This window comes from Hemicordylus capensis, chromosome 6, assembly GCF_027244095.1.
Source record: "Hemicordylus capensis ecotype Gifberg chromosome 6, rHemCap1.1.pri, whole genome shotgun sequence".
Lineage (NCBI taxonomy): Eukaryota > Metazoa > Chordata > Lepidosauria > Squamata > Cordylidae > Hemicordylus > Hemicordylus capensis.
In genome coordinates this window covers 33,831,814-33,855,911 of record NC_069662.1, presented here as the reverse complement: position 1 = coordinate 33,855,911, position 24,098 = coordinate 33,831,814, and the positions used below count along the sequence as shown (strand labels likewise).

General features: G+C 47.6%; 2 protein-coding genes across 2 annotated transcripts; both read right to left on the bottom strand.

Annotated features, from left to right (window-relative positions):
- Window positions 1-1,866: 1,866 nt before the first annotated feature.
- On the bottom strand, window positions 1,867-17,749 carry LOC128331299 (fibronectin-like). The gene is made up of 13 exons (XM_053264651.1): window positions 17,737-17,749; window positions 17,407-17,571; window positions 17,011-17,172; window positions 15,879-16,025; window positions 13,392-13,556; window positions 13,020-13,181; window positions 11,888-12,034; window positions 9,400-9,564; window positions 9,028-9,189; window positions 6,898-7,044; window positions 4,412-4,576; window positions 4,015-4,176; window positions 1,867-2,525 (listed from the first exon to the last, which is right to left on the bottom strand). The coding sequence occupies exons 1-13, from the start codon at window positions 17,747-17,749 to the stop codon at window positions 2,485-2,487; spliced, it is 1,803 nt and encodes a 600-aa protein (XP_053120626.1). The 3' UTR covers window positions 1,867-2,484.
- On the bottom strand, window positions 17,437-23,589 carry LOC128331298 (matrix metalloproteinase-9-like). The gene is made up of 6 exons (XM_053264650.1): window positions 23,577-23,589; window positions 21,423-21,587; window positions 21,027-21,188; window positions 19,895-20,041; window positions 18,260-18,643; window positions 17,437-17,571 (listed from the first exon to the last, which is right to left on the bottom strand). The coding sequence occupies exons 1-5, from the start codon at window positions 23,587-23,589 to the stop codon at window positions 18,588-18,590; spliced, it is 543 nt and encodes a 180-aa protein (XP_053120625.1). The 3' UTR covers window positions 17,437-17,571; window positions 18,260-18,587.
- Window positions 23,590-24,098: the final 509 nt, after the last annotated feature.

Sequence of the window (24,098 nt, the reverse complement as noted above, 5' to 3'; positions counted from 1 at the left end):
TGGGCCAGTCATGCTTCTCTCAGCCTAACCTACCTCACAGGGTTGTTGTTAGGATAAACATAATCATGTACCATGTCTGGGCTCTTTGGAGGAAGAACGGGATACAAATGTAATTAATGAATTAATTTAATTAATTAATATCTCCCTCTGCCTGATGGGCCAGAGTACAGCCATTTTGCCCCTTTTGTATGTGAAGTTACTAAGCTAAAGCGCTTACATAGCTGTCAGCTAAGCCTGCATAGCTTCTAGCTTGCCAATTAACCATTAGGTGTATGAATCACCTCTGTTCCCATGAGAAAGAAGGAAGAAAATGGTTCCTTGTTCTGTAAATGCAAGAGCTAACAGTATGAGGGGAAAGGTTATGCTAAAAGCTCGGAGGGATAGTGTATCCTGGAGAATGTTTGCCTACATTTATCTAAGTGCTTCAAGACTAGCAGAAAGGGAGGGGGACTAACAGAATATGATGAAGCTGAAACTTTGTGTAGCTTCTCCTATATAATGCTGATGCTGAATTTTCCGGGTGTGCTTTTTGCTTTGGAAATCATTCCCTTTAGCACCATTTATTCTGCAGAATAAAAGCTGATTTCTAGATCTCCACCATTGGTGTGTTTTATTGGCTCAACGCACACCAGGCAAGAACCCAGTTCTTGGACAACATGCCCTCTACCTGAGAAATCACTGCGCCCAGACCCTCCCCAATCTTCCACTCTCCTGAACACATTATTTATCCCAATACTCTCAGTTCCTATGTGTCCTCAGCACCAAGACCAAATTTCCTTGGTCATGCATAAAACCACAGCCACACAGCAAGCAATGAAGTAGGCTAGGCTGAGAGAGAAGTGACTGGCTGAAGGGGGATTTGAACTCGGGTCTCCCCGGTCCTAGTCCAGCACTCTAATCACTACACCACTCTGGCTCTCTTGAGAATGAGCAAGCACCAGAACAGGTGCAGGATCTGAACCCATGAGCACCCTGTGAAAAGCTTTTTGTCACTTGATTTCAGGGCTCCTGCCAGGTCAGAAGCAATGCCTCACACCCAGCAGCTGCCCTAAAGAAAACCCAGAGCTCAAGGTGCCTCTACAATCTTACAGAAGCCCAGGAGGCATTCTCCTATTGCCTCATGTGGTGGTGGTGGTGGTAAGGGAAGCCTGAGAGTCATGCTGGCAAAGCCTAGGGTAGCACCATCCTTAGGCTTTCCTCAGAGATGGGGCAGTCCTTTCATGAGGCAAGGTGAGGCAGTAGCCACTTCAAGCAGCTTATTATCGGGATGGCCGTGGGGCAAAAAGATGCTCCCAAGCACCTCATGTGTTTCCTGCTATCCGCCACCATCTCAGCAGCTCTTTGTTGTAGCCGCTGCTTAGCAAAGAGCTCCTTTGGGATGGTCCTCCACCTCTGATCTTCTCCCTGACCTCCTTCCAAGGCTCAGATCAGCTGCCTTCCTGTCCTCACACTCCTTGCAAAGCGTATGATCAGAGAAGAAGCTGCTGGCAACCTTTCAGGAATCAGTTGTGGAAGGGGGCTGGCCCTCCCCAGGGCATGGAGCACGCCCCGATATTTAAATTAACTGCAATCTTTATCAGGAAACTGTAGTAGGCAAGGCTCCAATCCAGAAATCACACATTGTGGGGTCATGCTCACAAATATATTGTAATGACAATAATTGCAGTACTAGGCTTAGCTAAAACAAATAACGTAAGTAAAGAAGGTGTCAAGTTATTACAATATCCATGGCATGGTCAACTTACAATTTGCTCTGCCATGTTTATTTGTTTTTCTGAAGAAGTCATAGAGAGGGGGGAATAAGTATCAGGAGGAGGAAGATCCCAATTGCCCCATGTCATTGTCCCAAGAACAATCACTGGCTGACACAGAGCAAGGATGCATAGGTGCATCTATCTATCTATCTATCTATCTATCTATCTAATTTGTACCCCGCCCAAAACTTTTGTCTCTGGGTGGTTAACAATAGCATAAAACAAGTTAAACTCATAATCAAAAACTTAAAACAATTCAACAATTTAAAAATCAACCACAGATTAAAACCTAAAAATTTTAAAGAGCTGACAAAGCTTGGGCGAAGAGGTGGGTTTTCAAATGCTTTTAAAAAATTGTCAGAGATGGGGAAGATCGTATCTCAGTAGGGAGCGCATTCCACAGTCTCGGGGCAGAAACTGAGAAGGCTCGTCCCTGTGGGGCCACCAGCTGACCGGGATCACGGGATTCCATGATGGGATTCAAGTGGCTTTCCAAAGGTTCCCAGTTGATGTCCCATCTAGACACTGATCAGAACTGCTTAGGTTCAGCAAGACAGCTATATCCTGTGCTCTGAGAAAACATACAGATTGAAAGAAAGAGAAATGGGGGAGGGGCTGGGGCTGGGCCACACCAAACTATGAGGAACACTACATTTTTACAGTTCAAAGGGAAGCCAGGAAGAGCTAGTCAAATGTTGGTCAGGTTATTGGGAAATTGCCACCGCTGGAATCACAGGCATCCATAGTCTTCATCTGTTTTGTTTGAGTCGCCTAGAAAAAAAGGAGGAAAATGGAGTATTCTGAATGACATCTGATGAGCAGGATCAGTGAAACCAGAAGCCCTAAGGACTAGAAAAAGGGAAGGACTCTTCTATTTGTTACTATGAAGCAGGCTTTCATCATTTACATGTACTTCATCATTTACATGTGTATCTTCTTCTGGAGCTCTCCTGTAAGATCAGATGCAGAACTGCCTCCACAAGCTGAAAATCTGTGACCCATCACAACACGGCTGTCTGACACTGTCAAATCATCCTTCAGCACCATGCCACAAAGCCCACACATCAAATTTTATGTATCTAAGAAGACAGGTTTCCCCTACACATCAACCCCAAACAGACCATCCAACATGAGCTGAACACAGCTGAGAATGGGAGATGCAGCCAGCCCACCTGTGTTTACGTCTAACTGGCTGGAGGGGTGAGTGTGAGAGAAAAGTTCCTCTTCCCTGGGGAAAAAATGTTTCTGATCTCTGGGAAGAGGGATGGCATCTATCTCCCCAAGTTTTCTAAGATGACGGCCAGGGTGATTTCATTACACTTGTTGAGCATTGTTTGTTTTCATCAAGGCTTCCAGACGCTTTGTCCGGAAACAATCTTCCTGTGAAGGACGTAGGGGGTTATTGGATAGTCTTTTTCCTGCCAGAAAGCTTACCTCCTGCAGAGATGTGTGGATTTGGGTTCCTTGCACAACTTTGCAGATGCAGTGGGGTTGTACATCCTGCAGTGTGTGCCTGATTGGTTAACATGAAATCCATGAAGAGCCAAATGACCAGCTAATAGTTCATAAGGAAGGTTCCAACGATGAAAAACATGCTACTGCAATTCACATTTGTAATGGGTTCATCCTTGAGGTGTTATTTAACCCCAAACTGTTTGTAGGCATATTTGAAGAGAGTGTGTTTTCTACTAGGAATTTAGGAGCGATCCAGCTAAGCCAGTGTGGTGTAGTGGTTAGAGTGCTGGACTAGGACCGGGGAGACCGGAGTTCAAATCTCCATTCAGCCATGATACTAGCTGGGTGACTCTGGGCCAGCCACTTCTCTCTCAGCCTAACCTACTTCATAGGGTTGTTGTGACAGAAGAAACTCAAGTATGTAGTACACCGCTCTGGGCTCCTTGGAGGAAGAGCGGGATATAAATGTTAAATAAATAAATAAATAAATAGATCTTGGGTGTTCAGGTTCAATGCTTTCCCCCTGACAGGAAATGGAAAGAAGAGATTCTGGTCTAAGCATCCATGGACATAGAAAGGTCATTCTCACAAGCAGCCTTTCTTGGGTAGGTGAGAGTTAACCAGGGCACAGAGGCTCATCTGGATCCTTGGAACCCTCATACACCCTCCGCCTGTCAAAACCAGTATTTTCCTGTTTCCCCATGTAGGAGAATCCCACAGCCTTCCCTGTACTTATGCCTGCTCCAGTCTACACTTCAAAGCACTGACCAGGTCTGTCTGCATCTTCTTCAGCATTTTTTCCTACCTGAGGGGTTGCAGTATGTCCATTTTGGATCCACATCATAGTTCTTGGTGAGAGAGCACCATGGTTTTTCATCCGATGACCCATCTGTTGTGCAAGATGAGTAGGACTTGCTCTTGTAGGTGAAGGGGAAGATGCACGGCCCTGTCGGACTTGAACTTAGCCCTAGAAGGGGTGGGGGAAAGAGAGGGAGACAGAGATGGACAGCTTTTATGACAAGAATGCTTCCCTGTCTGGTGCTGTCAATTGACTGTGGCGCTCAGAAAACCTGAATGCTATTCTTCACAGGTTCTCTGCTTGCATTTTATACACCACAGCTGGAGACAGAAAGTTGGGTAGCATGGTTTTGCAGGTTAACAACATTCTGGTTGGGAAGTTGGAGGGTAGATCTTTAGCTTACTTGTGTCAGCACAGTAGCTCCACTGCGTATCTTTATCATAGTTCCCAGTTGTGGCACACCAGAATCTCCCACCGTCACTATTCTCATTGGTGCAGGTGTAGAACGTCCGGCTCTTGTAGATGAAGGGAAAGACACATGGACGGCCTTTGGAGTTCCCCTCATACTCTGCAGATGCAGGAACACAATAATAAGGGGGTCAGGTCTTAGCCCAGGTTTGTCAAAAAGGAAAGAGGCTGAATGTTCTGCATTCAGAGAAGTGGTTGGTGTTCTTGTAATGTTTATATGCCAACATTAGTACAGTCATCCCTGGCCAACCGCGGGCTTCCCAACCATGGTTATCCATGATTGCGAAATTCTGGCAGGTCTCTGTTGTGAGCCAAGCCTGATTTGTACACTAGATATGCTCTGGAGATAGCATATGAAATTAGGCTTGTTTCACCAGTGTCACAGAGTGACCAGTTATTTATATGAAGGCCATGTATAGTCTGGGCACAACGGTAGAAAGAAGACCAAACACTCTCAATTCAATGGGCTTTATTGAGTATAAAAGATTACCAGAGCAACAGCAACAGTCTGAGCAGAAAATAGAACAATCAATCATAGCTACTAGTAATTTCTCAGTTAAAGCTAGTAATAACATCAACATAGTGTTCCTATTACATGTGTGTGGATGCAGGTAAGATCACTATTAAATCTTCCTAAAACCTAACACAAATCAGAGACAGATGGAAAGAGGAAGCGGAGGGGGTGAGGAAGACACTCAGGAATGGGAAGGTTGGGAATGCGGAGTTAGTAGCGGGAGGAGAAAGGGGAAGGGAAGTGGAGACCAAGGCTGTAGAAGCAGCATATTTACCAGGATCTAGCAAGGACAGCAAGTGTGTGCAGCTTGGGCATGAGGCTTGGTAACGATGAGGCTTCAGGCAGTCAAGCAAGTTAATGCTAGATGCTCAAAGCAAGGCAGAGAGAGAGAGCGAAAGCGCCACGGTTGGGTAGTCTTGACTTCTCACTATGCAGCAGAAGTGTCAGATAGTCCCTATCCATGGACAGAATTCTGGGTTTAGCCCTGCGCCTTGAGCAGCTAACTCTGAGGATCGCTCTTGATCAAAGGTCTGCTGGTTAGGCAAAGCTTGCTGATTTTGCCATGTCTGAGATGGCCTCTTTTATACAAGCTGGTCCTTTTGATCTGTCATGAATTTCAAAAGTGTAAATTGCTGCTATCCTCTTGATCCTGTTTCCTGAAAATTTTCAATCAGTTCAGGATATTAGTTCAGTCCGGGGTAAACAGGATCTGGGTCCCATCTCCTGTTGGCTGCTACAAGAAAACACTGTATTCTTGTGTTCTCCAAACATCTGCATGTCTTAAGCTGTTGGTTTGTCTTTGCTTGAGAGGCAGACCCCTGGTGCCTCTTGCTCCAAAGAGTGTTAGAAGCCCGTGGTGAAGCCATCCAGCCCTGGTAAGTGAGCGGGTGAAGAGGTGACAGGTATGCAGGGGAGTTGATGCGTGCCCTCAGTCCCTCAGTCTCCCGGCCCCGACAGCAGCAGAGGGGTTCGGGAGCCGGGGGAGTGGTGGCAGTGAGCTGGCAAGGAAGTGGCGCATCCATCCCCAGTCTCAGCCGTGCACCATCTCACCACTGTGCCTGCCACCCTTTTCCCCTCCACCCACTCGCCAGGGCCAGCTCCCAGCCCTGAAAGCAGCAGAGGGGATCCAGAGCAAGGGTGAGCGGAGCGGTAGCAGGGAAGTGGCTTGCAATGCACAGCGGCAGCACCCGTGCCTCTGCCCCCCATCTCACAGCCTCGCACTGCCTTGCCACCAATCCTGCCACCCTGTCCTCCAGCCAGCTTGCCAGGGCCAGTTTACAGTTCTGCAAGCAGTGAGGCAAGGGGATGGGGGCTGACAGGGGAGGGGAAGTACAGGCCCACCCTCCCCTAGCTAGAAATCATGTAAATTAAATTTTAAAATCAAATCAACATTATTTTACATGATTAAACTATTAGATATTGATTAATTATTTAAATTTTTTGCTTGTTTTAAATTTGACCTTGGCCCCCACACACCAAATCACAGTCCGTTTAGGCCCACCAAGGCTTTAACAAGCCTTTTGCATGCGCCCGCATGCACAAAGGTCGGTATTTGAGCACGCACACGCAAAAAGCTTGTTAAAGCCTTTTGCAGTCAAGCGGGGATAGGGGCGGCAGGGAGGTATCCTGCCGCCCCATTGCTACAGGACAGAGGCGAGCAGTCAAGCGGGGAAAGGGGCGGCAGGGAGGTATCCTGCCACCCCATCGCTACAGAAAATACGGCACCAAAGGTGGAAAGCAGTGGGAGGGGTAAGTAAACCCTCCCCTGCCCTTAATGGAAACCCCCACCCCAATCCATCTGAACCCAAACCGCCCGTCCCCGGACCGGTTTGGAGGCCTGTAGAATGGCCTCCGGACCGGTCTGGGCACATCACTACTTAGATTCTGGCCACTGCCAGGCCTCCTACCTTGGCTTGTACATGCCTTCCATTTACTATCCTTGTCATAATCAGCAGTTACGGCACACCACAGTTGGTTCTCAGCAGCGCCTTCTTTGGTGCATGCAGAGTAGGATTTCCCCTGGAATATGAAAGGGAAAATGCAGGGGAGGGGTTCTAAGGAGGTAACAGAAGTATTGGCGGGGGAGGGGGGGAAGGGAAATGAAAAGAAAATATATTAGGAATAGCGCTTGGAAATGGTGTAGTTGGAGGAAAAAGGTCTGGGGTCCAGGTCCAACTGTATTATGCCAAGAGAAAGAATATACTAGACACCTTTAAGGACCATATCCCAGATCCCTACAAAGCAGTGTGCAAATCCTATGATCATGTGCATCTAGGGGGCTCAGGAGATAAAGGGGGCCTTTTTTGGGAAACGTTTGAGAAACACTCAGCCCTCCTTTGGAATGGGTGCTTTCTCCTGAGCGCCTTAAATCCTCGGACAACTGTAATTTAAGCAGGGGAATGCACACCATTTTCTGTAAAACACCCAGAGACGTTTTGGGTGGTATGTAAATGTGCTAAATAAAATAAAATAAATAAAATAAAATTTGCAACCCATAGCTGAGCATATGGATCTCTGCACTGGGACAGTGATAGGATTAAGGAGGATGAGTATTAAGGAGGACAAGAAAAGGGAATCTCAGCCTCCCACTTAAAACCTGGGGCTGGAAACCAGAAGCCATAAGGACTAGAAAAAGGGAAGGACTCTTCTATTTGTTACTATGAAGCAGGCTTTCATCATTTACATGTACTTCATCATTTACATGTGTATCTTCTTCTGGAGCTCTCCTGTAAGATCAGATGCAGAACTGCCTCCACAAGCTGAAAATCTGTGACCCATCACAACACGGCTGTCTGACACTGTCAAATCATCCTTCAGCACCATGCCACAAAGCCCAAACATCAAATTCTATGTATCTAAGAAGACAGGTTTCCCCTACACATCAACCCCAAACAGACCATCCAACATGAGCTGAACACAGCTGAGAATGGGAGATGCAGCCAGCCCACCTGTGTTTACGTCTAACTGGCTGGAGGGGTGAGTGTGAGAGAAAAGTTCCTCTTCCCTGGGGAAAAAATGTTTCTGATCTCTGGGAAGAGGGATGGCATCTATCTCCCCAAGTTTTCTAAGATGCCAGCCAGGGTGATTTCATTACGCTTGTTGAGCATTGTTTGTTTTCATCAAGGCTTCCAGATGCTTTGTCCGGAAACAATCTTCCTGTGAAGGACGTAGGGGGTTATTGGATAGCCTTTTTCCTGCCAGAAAGCTTACCTCCTGCAGAGATGTGTGGATTTGGGTTCCTTGCACAACTTTGCAGATGCAGTGGGGTTGTACATCCTGCAGTGTGTGCCTGATTGGTTAACATGAAATCCATGAAGAGCCAAATGACCAGCTGATAGTTCATAAGGAAGGTTCCAACGATGAAAAACATGCTACTGCAATTCACATTTGTAATGGGTTCATCCTTGAGGTGTTATTTAACCCCAAACTGTTTGTAGGCATATTTGAAGAGAGTGTGTTTTCTACTAGGAATTTAGGAGCGATCCAGCTAAGCCAGTGTGGTGTAGTGGTTAGAGTGCTGGACTAGGACCGGGGAGACCGGAGTTCAAATCTCCATTCAGCCATGATACTAGCTGGGTGACTCTGGGCCAGCCACTTCTCTCTCAGCCTAACCTACTTCATAGGGTTGTTGTGACAGAAGAAACTCAAGTATGTAGTACACCGCTCTGGGCTCCTTGGAGGAAGAGCGGGATATAAATGTTAAATAAATAAATAAATAAATAGATCTTGGGTGTTCAGGTTCAATGCTTTTCCCCCTGACAGGAAATGGAAAGAAGAGATTCTGGTCTAAGCATCCATGGACATAGAAAGGTCATTCTCACAAGCAGCCTTTCTTGGGTAGGTGAGAGTTAACAAGGGCACAGAGGCTCATCTGGATCCTTGGAACCCTCATACACCCTCCGCCTGTCAAAACCAGTATTTTCCTGTTTCCCCATGTAGGAGAATCCCACAGCCTTCCCTGTACTTATGCCTGCTCCAGTCTACACTTCAAAGCACTGACCAGGTCTGTCTGCATCTTCTTCAGTATTTTTTCCTACCTGAGGGGTTGCAGTATGTCCATTTTGGATCCACATCATAGTTCTTGGTGAGAGAGCACCAGGGTTTTTCATCCGATGACCCATCTGTTGTGCAAGATGAGTAGGACTTGCTCTTGTAGGTGAAGGGGAAGATGCACGGCCCTGTTGGACTTGAACTTAGCCCTAGAAGGGGTGGGGGAAAGAGAGGGAGACAGAGATGGACAGCTTTTATGACAAGAGTGCTTCCCTGTCTGGTGCTGTCAATTGACTGTGGCGCTCAGAAAACCTGAATGCATTTTATACACCACAGCTGGAGACAGAAAGTTGGGTAGCATGGTTTTGCAGGTTAACAACATTCTGGTTGGGAAGTTGGAGGGTAGATCTTTAGCTTACTTGTGTCAGCACAGTAGCTCCACTGCGTATCTTTATCATAGTTCCCAGTTGTGGCACACCAGAATCTCCCACCGTCACTATTCTCATTGGTGCAGGTGTAGAACGTCCGGCTCTTGTAGATGAAGGGAAAGACACATGGACGGCCTTTGGAGTTCCCCTCATACTCTGCAGATGCAGGAACACAATAATAAGGGGGTCAGGTCTTAGCCCAGGTTTGTCAAAAAGGAAAGAGGCTGAATGTTCTGCATTCAGAGAAGTGGTTGGTGTTCTTGTAATGTTTATATGCCAACATTAGTACAGTCATCCCTGGCCAACCGCGGGCTTCCCAACCATGGTTATCCATGATTGCGAAATTCTGGCAGGTCTCTGTTGTGAGCCAAGCCTGATTTGTACACTAGATGTGCTCTGGAGATAGCATATGAAATTAGGCTTGTTTCACCAGTGTCACAGAGTGACCAGTTCTTTATATGAAGGCCATGTATAGTCTGGGCACAACGGTAGAAAGAAGACCAAACACTCTCAAGTCAATGGGCTTTATTGAGTATAAAAGATTACCAGAGCAACAGCAACAGTCTGAGCAGAAAATAGAACAATCAATCATAGCTACTAGTAATTTCTCAGTTAAAGCTAGTAATAACATCAACATAGTGTTCCTATTACATGTGTGTGGATGCAGGTAAGATCAGTATTAAATCTTCCTAAAACCTAACACAAATCAGAGACAGATGGAAAGAGGAAGCGGAGGGGGTGAGGAAGACACTCAGGAATGGGAAGGTTGGGAATGAGGAGTTAGTAGCGGGAGGAGAAAGGGGAAGGGAAGTGGAGACCAAGGCTGTAGAAGCAGCATATTTACCAGGATCTAGCAAGGACAGCAAGTGTGTGCAGCTTGGGCATGAGGCTTGGTAACGATGAGGCTTCAGGCAGTCAAGCAAGTTAATGCTAGATGCTCAAAGCAAGGCAGAGAGAGAGAGCGAAAGCGCCACGGTTGGGTAGTCTTGACTTCTCACTATGCAGCAGAAGTGTCAGATAGTCCCTATCCATGGACAGAATTCCGGGTTTAGCCCTGCGCCTTGAGCAGCTAACTCTGAGGATCGCTCTTGATCAAAGGTCTGCTGGTTAGGCAAAGCTTGCTGATTTTGCCATGTCTGAGATGGCCTCTTTTATACAAGCTGGTCCTTTTGATCTGTCATGAATCTCAAAAGTGTAAATTGCTGCTATCCTCTTGATCCTGTTTCTTGAAAAATTTCAATCAGTTCAGGATATTAGTTCAGTATGGGGTAAACAGGATCTGGGTCCCATCTCCTGTTGGCTGCTACAAGAAAACACTGTATTCTTGTGTTCTCCAAACATCTGCATGTCTTAAGCTGTTGGTTTGTCTTTGCTTGAGAGGCAGACCCCTGGTGCCTCTTGCTCCAAAGAGTGTTAGAAGCCCGTGGTGAAGCCATCCAGTCCTGGTAAGTGAGCGGGTGAAGAGGTGACAGGTATGCAGGGGAGTTGATGTGTGCCCTCAGTCTCTCAGTCTCCCGGCCCCGACAGCAGCAGAGGGGTTCGGGAGCCGGGGGAGTGGTGGCAGTGAGCTGGAAAAGCAGTGACGCATCCATCCCCAGTCTCAGCCGTGCACCATCTCACCACTGTGCCTGCCACGCTTTCCCCTCCACCCACTCACCAGGGCCAGCTCCCAGCCCTGAAAGCAGCAGAGGGGATCCAGAGCAAGGGTGAGCGGAGCGGTAGCAGGGAAGTGGCTTGCAATGCACAGCGGCAGCACCCGTGGCTCTACCCCCATCTCACAGCCCCGCACTGCCTCGCCACCAATCCTGCCACCCTGTCCTCCAGCCAGCTTGCCAGGGCCAGTTTACAGTTCTGCAAGCAGTGAGGCAAGGGGATGGGGGCTGACCGGGGGGGGGGGGCAAACACCAGCCCACCCTCCCCTAGCTAGAAATCATGTAAATTAAATTTTAAAATCAAATCAACATTATTTTACATGATTAAACTATTAGATATTGATTAATTATTTAAATTTTTTGCTTGTTTTAAATTTGACCTTGGCCCCCACACACCAAATCACAGTCCATTTTGGCCCACCAAGGCTTTAACAAGCCTTTTGCATGCGCCCGCATGCACAAAGGTCGGTATTTGAGCACGAACACGCAAAAAGCTTGTTAAAGCCTTTTGCAGTCAAGCGGGGATAGGGGCGGCAGGGAGGTATCCTGCTGCCCCATTGCTACAGGACAGAGGCGAGCAGTCAAGCGGGGAAAGGGGCGGCAGGGAGGTATCCTGCCGCCCCATTGCTACAGAAAATACGGCACCAAAGGTGGAAAGCAGTGGGAGGGGTAAGTAAACCCTCCCCTGCCCTTAATGGAAACCCCCACCCCAATCCATCCGAACCCAAACCGCCCGTCCCCGGACCGGTTTGGAGGCCTGTAGAATGGCCTCCGGACCGGTCTGGGCACATCACTACTTAGATTCTGGCCACTGCCAGGCCTCCTACCTTGGCTTGCACATGCCTTCCATTTACTATCCTTGTCATAATCAGCAGTTACGGCACACCACAGTTGGTTCTCAGCAGCGCCTTCTTTGGTGCATGCAGAGTAGGATTTCCCCTGGAATATGAAAGGGAAAATGCAGGGGAGGGGTTCTAAGGAGGTAACAGAAGTATTGGCAGGGGAGGGGGGGAAGGGAAATGAAAAGAAAATATATTAGGAATAGCGCTTGGAAATGGTGTAGTTGGAGGAAAAAGGTCTGGGGTCCAGGTCCAACTGTATTATGCCAAGAGAAAGAATATACTAGACACCTTTAAGGACCATATCCCAGATCCCTACAAAGCAGTGTGCAAATCCTATGATCATGTGCATCTAGGGGGCTCAGGAGATAAAGGGGGCCTTTTTTGGGAAACGTTTGAGAAACACTCAGCCCTCCTTTGGAATGGGTGCTTTCTCCTGAGCGCCTTAAATCCTCGGACAACTGTAATTTAAGCAGGGGAATGCACACCATTTTCTGTAAAACACCCAGAGATGTTTTGGGTGGTATGTAAATGTGCTAAATAAAATAAAATAAATAAAATAAAATTTGCAACCCATAGCTGAGCATATGGATCTCTGCACTGGGACAGTGATAGGATTAAGGAGGATGAGTATTAAGGAGGACAAGAAAAGGGAATCTCAGCCTCCCACTTAAAACCTGGGGCTACCCAGGAGGGGAGACAGAAAGAGAGAGAGGCTGCTGTGGTGTCTCTCTTATGTTTCTTTTTTAGATCATGAGACCTTTGGGGACAGGGAGACATTATATTTATTTATTTATATCTGTGTAAACTGCTTTGCGAACCTTTGTTGAAAAGTGGTATATAAATATTTCTCGTAGTCATATGGTGTGTCTCTGTACCAAAGGACCACACCCAGAACTCTGCACCCTCCCGGGGTCACAATTTCTCCAGAATTAAACCCTACAGTTTAAAAACCACTGAAATCTGTGAATGCACATAGATACAGAGCAGTAGCCAATACAGACCAGTAGCCATGCACATGTTTGCCCCCTACACCCAATGATCAGGATCCCTCAGGATCAATGGCTACACCAACTTCCTAGTACTTTTTTCCCTGCCCTTTCTTTCTCTTTTTTGGCACCTGAGGGGTCGCAGTATGTCCATTTTGGATCCACATCATAGTTCTTGGTGAGAGAGCACCAGGGCTTTCCATCACGTGTTCCATCTGTTGTGCAAGATGAGTAGGAGTTGCCCTTGTAGGTGAAGGGGAAGATGCACGGCCCTGTCGGACTTGAACTTAGCCCTAGAAGGGGTGGGGGAAAGAGAGGGAGACAGAGATGGACAGCTTTTATGACAAGAGTGCTTCCCTGTCTGGTGCTGTCAATTGACTGTGGCGCTCAGAAAACCTGAATGCATTTTATACACCACAGCTGGAGACAGAAAGTTGGGTAGCATGGTTTTGCAGGTTAACAACATTCTGGTTGGGAAGTTGGAGGGTAGATCTTTAGCTTACTTGTGTCAGCACAGTAGCTCCACTGCGTATCTTTATCATAGTTCCCAGTTGTGGCACACCAGAATCTCCCACGGTCACTATTCTCATTGGTGCAGGTGTAGAATGTCTGGCTCTTGTAGATGAAGGGAAAGACACATGGACGGCCTTTGGAGTTCCCCTCATACTCTGCAGATGCAGGAACACAATAATAAGGGGGTCAGGTCTTAGCCCAGGTTTGTCAAAAAGGAAAGAGGCTGAATGTTCTGCATTCAGAGAAGTGGTTGGTGTTCTTGTAATGTTTATATGCCAACATTAGTACAGTCATCCCTGGCCAACCGCGGGCTTCCCAACCATGGTTATCCATGACTGGGAAATTCTGGCAGGTCTCTGTTGTGAGCCAAGCCTGATTTGAACACTAGATGTGCTCTGGAGATAGCATATGAAATTAGGCTTGTTTCACCAGTGTCACAAAGTGACCAGTTCTTTATATGAAGGCCATGTATAGTCTGGGCACAACGGTAGAAAGAAGACCAAACACTCTCAAGTCAATGTGCTTTATTGAGTATAAAAGATTACCAGAGCAACAGCAACAGTCTGAGCAGAAAACAGAACAATCAATCATAGCTACTAGTAATATCTCAATTAAAGCCGGTAATAACATCAACATAGTGTTCCTATTACATGTGTGTGGATGCAGGTAAGATCAGTATTAAATCTTCCTAAAACCTAACACAAATCAGAGACAGATGGAAAGAGGAAGCGGAGGGGGTGATGAAGTCACTCAGGAATGGGAAGGTTGGGAATGAGGAGTTAGTAGAGGGAGGAGAAAGGGGAAGGGAAGTGGAGACCAAGGCTGTAGAAGCAGCATATTTACCAGGATCTAGCAAGGAACAGCAAGTGTGTGCAGCTTGGGCATGAGGCTTGGTAACGATGAGGCTTCAGGCAGTCAAGCAAGTTAATGCTAGATGCTCAAAGCAAGGCAGAGAGAGAGAGAGAGAAAGCGCCATGGCTGGGTAGTCTTGACTTCTCACTACACAGAAGTGTCAGATAGTCCCTATCCATGGACAGAATTCCGGGTTTAGCCCTGCGCCTTGAGCAGCTAACTCTGAGGATCGCTCTTGATCAAAGGTCTGCTGGTTAGGCAAAGCTTGCTGATTTTGCCATGTCTGAGATGGCCTCTTTTATACAAGCTGGTCCTTTTGATCTGTCATGAATCTCAAAAGTATAAATTGCTGCTATCCTCTTGATCCTGTTTCTTGAAAAATTTCAATCAGTTCAGGATATTAGTTCAGTATGGGGTAAACAGGATCTGGGTCCCATCTCCTGTTGGCTGCTACAAGAAAACACTGTATTCTTGTGTTCTCCAAACATCTGCATGTCTTAAGCTTTTTGGTTTGTCTTTGCTTGAGAGGCAGACCCCTGGTGCCTCTTGCTCCAAAGAGTGTTAGAAGCCCGTGGTGAAGCCATCCAGTCCTGGTAAGTGAGCGGGTGAAGAGGTGACAGGTATGCAGGGGAGTTGATGTGTGCCCTCAGTCTCTCAGTCTCCCGGCCCCGACAGCAGCAGAGGGGTTCGGGAGCCGGGGGAGTGGTGGCAGTGAGCTGGAAAAGCAGTGACGCATCCATCCCCAGTCTCAGCCGTGCACCATCTCACCACTGTGCCTGCCACGCTTTCCCCTCCACCCACTCACCAGGGCCAGCTCCCAGCCCTGAAAGCAGCAGAGGGGATCCAGAGCAAGGGTGAGCGGAGCGGTAGCAGGGAAGTGGCTTGCAATGCACAGCGGCAGCACCCGTGGTTCTACCCCCATCTCACAGCCCCGCACTGCCTCGCCACCAATCCTGCCACCCTGTCCTCCAGCCAGCTTGCCAGGGCCAGTTTACAGTTCTGCAAGCAGTGAGGCAAGGGGATGGGGGCTGACCGGGGGGGGGGCAAACACCAGCCCACCCTCCCCTAGCTAGAAATCATGTAAATTAAATTTTAAAATCAAATCAACATTATTTTACATGATTAAACTATTAGATATTGATTAATTATTTAAATTTTTTGCTTGTTTTAAATTTGACCTTGGCCCCCACACACCAAATCACAGTCCATTTTGGCCCACCAAGGCTTTAACAAGCCTTTTGCATGCGCCCGCATGCACAAAGGTCGGTATTTGAGCACGAACACGCAAAAAGCTTGTTAAAGCCTTTTGCAGTCAAGCGGGGATAGGGGCGGCAGGGAGGTATCCTGCTGCCCCATTGCTACAGGACAGAGGCGAGCAGTCAAGCGGGGAAAGGGGCGGCAGGGAGGTATCCTGCCGCCCCATTGCTACAGAAAATACGGCACCAAAGGTGGAAAGCAGTGGGAGGGGTAAGTAAACCCTCCCCTGCCCTTAATGGAAACCCCCACCCCAATCCATCCGAACCCAAACCGCCCGTCCCCGGACCGGTTTGGAGGCCTGTAGAATGGCCTCCGGACCGGTCTGGGCACATCACTACTTAGATTCTGGCCACTGCCAGGCCTCCTACCTTGGCTTGCACATGCCTTCCATTTACTATCCTTGTCATAATCAGCAGTTACGGCACACCACAGTTGGTTCTCAGCAGCGCCTTCTTTGGTGCATGCAGAGTAGGATTTCCCCTGGAATATGAAAGGGAAAATGCAGGGGAGGGGTTCTAAGGAGGTAACAGAAGTATTGGCAGGGGAGGGGGGGAAGGGAAATGAAAAGAAAATATATTAGGAATAGCGCTTGGAAATGGTGTAGTTGGAGGAAAAAGGTCTGGGGTCCAGGTCCAACTGTATTATGCCAAGAGAAAGAATATACTAGACACCTTTAAGGACCATATCCCAGATCCCTACAAAGCAGTGTGCAAATCCTATGATCATGTGCATCTAGGGGGCTCAGGAGATAAAGGGGGCCTTTTTTGGGAAACGTTTGAGAAACACGCAGCCCTCCTTTGGAATGGGTGCTTTCTCCTGAGCGCCTTAAATCCTCGGACAACTGTAATTTAAGCAGGGGAATGCACACCATTTTCTGTCAAACACCCAGAGACGTTTTGGGTGGTATGTAAATGTGCTAAATAAAATAAAATAAATAAAATAAAATTTGCAACCCATAGCTGAGCATATGGATCTCTGCACTGGGACAGTGATAGGATTAAGGAGGATGAGTATTAAGGAGGACAAGAAAAGGGAATCTCAGCCTCCCACTTAAAACCTGGGGCTACCCAGGAGGGGAGACAGAAAGAGAGAGAGGCTGCTGTGGTGTCTCTCTTATGTTTCTTTTTTAGATCATGAGACCTTTGGGGACAGGGAGACATTATATTTATTTATTTATATCTGTGTAAACTGCTTTGTTAACCTTTGTTGAAAAGTGGTATATAAATATTTCTCGTAGTCATATGGTGTGTCTCTGTACCAAAGGACCACACCCAGAACTCTGCACCCTCCCGGGGTCACAATTTCTCCAGAATTAAACCCTACAGTTTAAAAACCACTGAAATCTGTGAATGCACATAGATACAGAGCAGTAGCCAATACAGACCAGTGGCCATGCACATGTTTGCCCCCTACACCCAATGATCAGGATCCCTCAGGATCAATGGCTACACCAACTTCCTAGTACTTTTTTCCCTGCCCTTTCTTTCTCTTTTTTGGCACCTGAGGGGTCGCAGTATGTCCATTTTGGATCCACATCATAGTTCTTGGTGAGAGAGCACCAGGGCTTTCCATCACGTGTTCCATCTGTTGTGCAAGATGAGTAGGACTTGCTCTTGTAGGTGAAGGGGAAGATGCACGGCCCTGTCGGACTTGAACTTAGCCCTTGAAGGGGTGGGGGAAAGAGAGGGAGACAGAGATGGACAGCTTTTATGACAAGAGTGCTTCCCTGTCTGGTGCTGTCAATTGACTGTGGTGCTCAGAAAACCTGAATGCTTTCTTCACAGGTTCTCTGCTTGCATTTTATACACCACAGCTGGAGACAGAAAGCTGGGCAGCATGGTTTTGCAGGTTAACAACTTTCTGGTTGGGAAGTTGGAGGGTAGATCTTTAGCTTACTTGTGTCAGCACAGTAGCTCCACTGCGTATCTTTATCATAGTTCCCAGTTGTGGCACACCAGAATCTCCCACCGTCACTATTCTCATTGGTGCAGGTGTAGAATGTCCGGCTCTTGTAGATGAAGGGAAAGACACATGGCCGGCCTTTGGAGTTCCCCTCATACTCTGCAGATGCAGGAACACAATAATAAGGAGGTCAGGTCTTAGCCCAGGTTTGTCAAAAAGGAAAGAGGCTGAATGTTCTGCATTCAGAGAAGTGGTTGGTGTTCTTGTAATGTTTACATGCCAACATTAGTACAGTCATCCCTGGCCAACCGCGGGCTTCCCAACCATGGTTATCCATGACTGCGAAATTCTGGCAGGTCTCTGTTGTGAGCCAAGCCTGATTTGAACACTAGATGTGCTCTGGAGATAGCATATGAAATTAGGCTTGTTTCACCAGTGTCACAAAGTGACCAGTTCTTTATATGAAGGCCATGTATAGTCTGGGCACAACGGTAGAAAGAAGACCAAACACTCTCAATTCAATGGGCTTTATTGAGTATAAAAGATTACCAGAGCAACAGCAACAGTCTGAGCAGAAAACAGAACAATCAATCATAGCTACTAGTAATATCTCAAATAAAGCTAGTAATAACATCAACATAGTGTTCCTATTACATGTGTGTGGATGCAGGTAAGATCACTATTAAATCTTCCTAAAACCTAACACAAATCAGAGACAGATGGAAAGAGGAAGCGGAGGGGGTGAGGAAGACACTCAGGAATGGGAAGGTTGGGAATGAGGAGTTAGTAGAGGGAGGAGAAAGGGGAAGGGAAGTGGAGACCAAGGCTGTAGAAGCAGCATATTTACCAGGATCTAGCAAGGACAGCAAGTGTGTGCAGCTTGGGCATGAGGCTTGGTAACGATGAGGCTTCAGGCAGTCAAGCAAGTTAATGCTAGATGCTCAAAGCAAGGCAGAGAGAGAGAGAGCGAAAGCGCCACGGTTGGGTAGTCTTGACTTCTCACTATGCAGCAGAAGTGTCAGATAGTCCCTATCCATGGACAAAATTCCGGGTTTAGCCCTGCGCCTTGAGCAGCTAACTCTGAGGATCGCTCTTGATCAAAGGTCTGCTGGTTAGGCAAAGCTTGCTGATTTTGCCATGTCTGAGATGGCCTCTTTTATACAAGCTGGTCCTTTTCATCTGTCATGAATCTCAAAAGTGTAAATTGCTGCTATCCTCTTGATCCTGTTTCCTGAAAAATTTCAATCAGTTCAGGATATTAGTTCAGTATGGGGTAAACAGGATCTGGGTCCCATCTCCTGTTGGCTGCTACAAGAAAACGTTGTATTCTTGTGTTCTCCAAACATCTGCATGTCTTAAGCTTTTTGGTTTGTCTTTGCTTGAGAGGCAGACCCCTGGTGCCTCTTGCTCCAAAGAGTGTTAGAAGCCCGTGGTGAAGCCATCCAGTCCTGGTAAGTGAGCGGGTGAAGAGGTGACAGGTATGCAGGGGAGTTGATGCGTGCCCTCAGTCCCTCAGTCTCCCGGCCCCGACAGCAGCAGAGGGGTTCGGGAGCCGGGGGAGTGGTGGCAGTGAGCTGGCAAGGAAGTGGCGCATCCATCCTCAGTCTCAGCCGTGCACCATCTAACCACTGTGCCTGCCACGCTTTCCCCTCCACCCACTCACCAGGGCCAGCTCCCAGCCCTGAAAGCAGAAGAGGGGATCCAGAGCAAGGGTGAGCGGAGCGGTAGCAGGGAAGTGGCTTGCAATGCACAGCGGCAGCACCCGTGGCTCTACCCCCCATCTCACAGCCCCGCACTGCCTCGCCACCAATCCTGCCACCCTGTCCTCCAGCCAGCTTGCCAGGGCCAGTTTACAGTTCTGCAAGCAGTGAGGCAAGGGGATGGGGGCTGACAGGGGAGGGGAAGTACAGGCCCACCCTCCCCTAGCTAGAAATCATGTAAATTAAATTTTAAAATCAAATCAAAATTATTTTACATGATTAAACTATTAGATATTGATTAATTATTTAAATTTTTTGCTTGTTTTAAATTTGACCTTGGCCCCCACACACCAAATCACAGTCTGTTTTGGCCCACCAAGGCTTTAACAAGCCTTTTGCATGCGCCCGCATGCACAAAGGTCGGTATTTGAGCACGCACACGCAAAAAGCTTGTTAAAGCCTTTTGCAGTCAAGCGGGGATAGGGGCGGCAGGGAGGTATCCTGCCGCCCCATTGCTACAGGACAGAGGCGAGCAGTCAAGCGGGGAAAGGGGCGGCAGGGAGGTATCCTGCCACCCCATCGCTACAGAAAATACGGCACCAAAGGTGGAAAGCAGTGGGAGGGGTAAGTAAACCCTCCCCTGCCCTTAATGGAAACCCCCACCCCAATCCATCCGAACCCAAACCGCACGTCCCCGGACCGGTTTGGAGGCCTGTAGAATGGCCTCCGGACCGGTCTGGGCACATCACTACTTAGATTCTGGCCACTGCCAGGCCTCCTACCTTGGCTTGCACATGCCTTCCATTTACTATCCTTGTCATAATCAGCAGTTACGGCACACCACAGTTGGTTCTCAGCAGCGCCTTCTTTGGTGCATGCAGAGTAGGATTTCCCCTGGAATATGAAAGGGAAAATGCAGGGGAGGGGTTCTAAGGAGGTAACAGAAGTATTGGCAGGGGAGGGGGGGAAGGGAAATGAAAAGAAAATATATTAGGAATAGCGCTTGGAAATGGTGTAGTTGGAGGAAAAAGGTCTGGGGTCCAGGTCCAACTGTATTATGCCAAGAGAAAGAATATACTAGACACCTTTAAGGACCATATCCCAGATCCCTACAAAGCAGTGTGCAAATCCTATGATCATGTGCATCTAGGGGGCTCAGGAGATAAAGGGGGCCTTTTTTGGGAAACGTTTGAGAAACACTCAGCCCTCCTTTGGAATGGGTGCTTTCTCCTGAGCGCCTTAAATCCTCGGACAACTGTAATTTAAGCAGGGGAATGCACACCATTTTCTGTCAAACACCCAGAGACGTTTTGGGTGGTATGTAAATGTGCTAAATAAAATAAAATAAATAAAATAAAATTTGCAACCCATAGCTGAGCATATGGATCTCTGCACTGGGACAGTGATAGGATTAAGGAGGATGAGTATTAAGGAGGACAAGAAAAGGGAATCTCAGCCTCCCACTTAAAACCTGGGGCTACCCAGGAGGGGAGACAGAAAGAGAGAGAGGCTGCTGTGGTGTCTCTCTTATGTTTCTTTTTTAGATCATGAGACCTTTGGGGACAGGGAGACATTATATTTATTTATTTATATCTGTGTAAACTGCTTTGTTAACCTTTGTTGAAAAGTGGTATATAAATATTTCTCGTAGTCATATGGTGTGTCTCTGTACCAAAGGACCACACCCAGAACTCTGCACCCTCCCGGGGTCACAATTTCTCCAGAATTAAACCCTACAGTTTAAAAACCACTGAAATCTGTGAATGCACATAGATACAGAGCAGTAGCCAATACAGACCAGTGGCCATGCACATGTTTGCCCCCTACACCCAATGATCAGGATCCCTCAGGATCAATGGCTACACCAACTTCCTAGTACTTTTTTCCCTGCCCTTTCTTTCTCTTTTTTGGCACCTGAGGGGTCGCAGTATGTCCATTTTGGATCCACATCATAGTTCTTGGTGAGAGAGCACCAGGGCTTTCCATCACGTGTTCCATCTGTTGTGCAAGATGAGTAGGAGTTGCCCTTGTAGGTGAAGGGGAAGATGCACGGCCCTGTCGGACTTGAACTTAGCCCTAGAAGGGGTGGGGGAAAGAGAGGGAGACAGAGATGGACAGCTTTTATGACAAGAGTGCTTCCCTGTCTGGTGCTGTCAATTGACTGTGGCGCTCAGAAAACCTGAATGCTTTCTTCACAGGTTCTCTGCTTGCATTTTATACACCACAGCTGGAGACAGAAAGCTGGGCAGCATGGTTTTGCAGGTTAACAACATTCCGGTGGGGAAGTTGCAGGGCAGAACTTTAGCTTACTTGTGTCGGCACAGTAGCTCCACTGCTCATCCTTATCGTAACTCCCGGTTGTGGCACACCAGAATCTCCCTTGGGCAGCATCTTCATTGGTGCAGGTGTAGAATGTCTGGCTCTTGTAAGAGAAGGGGAAGACACAGGCTTGTCCACCGGAATTACCGCCATACTCTAGAAAGAGTTTGAGACAGAGCTTAATGGTACTGACATATACAATCTACTTCACTCTTCTATAACCATTTAGAAGGAGAATGTTATGTGGCCAGCACAGCATACAGATGCTTTCAGGGTGAATAGAAGTTGCAGGGACTGTGTGTCAATGTGAAAATGGCACAGGTGCAAAGTGTTAACCGGTGCTGCTTGGTGTCTCTCACCACTTCTGGCAAATGCAACGTGTCACCCCTTACCCTATCGCTGGGCCCACCCTGTCCTCTGGAATGGAGATTAGGGTAGCAAGGGTGAAGAGGGGTGGCATCAGTGCCAAGCTCTGGTCTAGGAGCATGGATGATGAGTGAGTGGAAAAGAGGTGAGTGGAAAGTGAGTGGAAAGAGAGTGAGTGAGTGAAAAGAGAGGCAAAGGTCCAGAAAACATGCAGCGGACGTAGAGAGGTGGTGGCATCAAGCAGGTACAGTTAGATTTTCTCCTGTGCAATTTCTACGTTAATCCATAATGGCAATAGTTATCAACTAGCTTAACCCATGCAGAGCATCTGAACGCTAGTACTTTATTGCTCCCCTCACCCCCTGCCACAGCTCCCCTCACCTCAGAGATCTCTCCACCCTCCCCTGAGCTGCACTCCTGCTGCTCCTCCTCCATCCGGTTGCTTCCATCCCCCTCACCCCTCTTGGCCGCAGCTGCAGCGTTGCTGGCACCTATTGGCCAAGCTGTAGCCCCCTATCCCCAAAGACCTCCCCACCCTCGGGGAGCCCTGCTCCTCCTCACAGGAGCAGCAGCAGCAGTTGACCAGGCCATTCCTCGCTGCCACCACCGCCATGGCCGCTCGTTCCCCTCAGGCCGCTGAAGGGCCCGGGCTCATCCTTTGCCTGCCTGCCTGCCTCCTTCCGCCAATGGCCCAAACAGCAGCAGTGGTTGACTGGGCCCTTCCTTTCTGATGCTGCCATGGCCGCTCTTTCCCCTCTGGCCGCTGACAGGCTCGGGGCCTATCACTTGCCCTTCCTTCTTTCTCTATTCCCCTCCCTTTCTCTCCCCTCCAATCACTTTCCCCCTCTGTCTGTCTTCCCCTCCTTTCTCTCTCTCTGTCCCTTTCTGAGTTAACAGATCTTGTTTCCTCATCTAACTCACACAACGGCAGCCTCCTTCTCCTGAAGGGGCTCTTTCCTCCAGCGCAACCCCTCCCTTCGCAGACCCCTGCCCACTAACAACTTCCAACCAGTAACAGTTGCATTCCAACTGACTTTAATAGTCACAGGCTCCTCCTCCCTATCTGCATATGGAATCCCCACTGCCCAATCAGGTGCTTTTGCTCATGAACTCTTGCAAGAGTTGCCACACATGGGACTAGCCATGGGTATACCTTAGAGAATTAAATATATAGATATAAACTTAATCAAACTTTAGCAGCAGGCCTCTTGTCCTCAAGAGTGACCTCACAGATGTTTGTGAGTCAGAAGCTGTCTAAGTGGGAAATTAACATATGCCAAAGGTAGAAACATTAGAAGGGTTTCAACATGGGACAGAAAAACAGGAAGACATCTGAACTGCAGGCATTATGTGTGAGAAACTGGGCATGAATAACTCATAGGGCTTTCATGATCATGGTGACGTGCGTGATCATAATGTGTACAGTACATGATCAGAAGCACTGCTAATTGCAATATGATACGCAATTGTTGTTGTCATCAAGCTGTTTGTGGGGAAGGTATAAAATGGATTGTATGACATTCTTCAGGGTCTGACTGGATCTCCAACATAGGATATGTCAGTCCCAGTTGTTTGTAAAGCTGTCTTGCTCTGTACACTTGAAAGGTGGCAAGATAGATATAAAGCCTTAGCAGAAATATTCCCAAGTTTCTTTCTTGAGTATTTTGGGGGGAACAGCTTACCAAGTCTTATCACTGCCTGAGGTCAATGAAAGAAAATTACCCAAATAGAATCTACAAATCCTAAACTGGATCTTCACTTGAGCAGAGCCAAGCTCACTTGAACCACCCATTACACTTAATGGAATTAAAAGCCTATTACAGGTGAAACTCGGAAAATTAGAATATCGTGCAAAAGTCCATTAATGTCAGTAATGCAAATTAAAAGGTGAAACTGATATATGAGACAGATGCATTACATGCAAAGCGAGATAAGTCAAGCCTTAATTTGTTATAATTGTGATGATCATGGCGTACAGCTCATGAAACCCCCAAACCCACAATGCCAGAAAATTAGAATATTAAATGGAACCAATAAGACAAGGATTGAAGAATAGAACAATATCGGACCTCTGAAAAGTATACAGTGTACTGTGCTTGATTGGCCAGCAAACTCACCTGACCTGACCCCATAGAGAATCTATTGGGCATTGCCAAGAGAAGGATGAGAGACATGAGACCAAACAATGCAGAAGAGCTGAAGGCTGCTAATGAAGCATCCTGGTCTTCCATAATACCTCATCAGTGCCACAGGCTGATAGCATCGATGCCACGCCGCATTGAGGCAGTAATTGCTGCAAAA

Excerpts from the sequence above, each read along its gene's own strand:
- LOC128331299 (XM_053264651.1), bottom strand. Across the intron at positions 16,026-17,010 it reads GACATACTGCGACCCCTCAG|AACCCCTCCCCTGCATTTTC; the intron begins GTGCCAAAAAAG and ends TTACCTCCTTAG. Across the intron at positions 9,565-11,887 it reads GAAGGCATGTGCAAGCCAAG|AGTATGAGGGGAACTCCAAA; the intron begins GTAGGAGGCCTG and ends CTGCATCTGCAG.
- LOC128331298 (XM_053264650.1), bottom strand. Across the intron at positions 20,042-21,026 it reads GACATACTGCGACCCCTCAG|AACCCCTCCCCTGCATTTTC; the intron begins GTGCCAAAAAAG and ends TTACCTCCTTAG. Across the intron at positions 18,644-19,894 it reads GAAGGCATGTGCAAGCCAAG|GAAACAGGATCAAGAGGATA; the intron begins GTAGGAGGCCTG and ends GAAATTTTTCAG.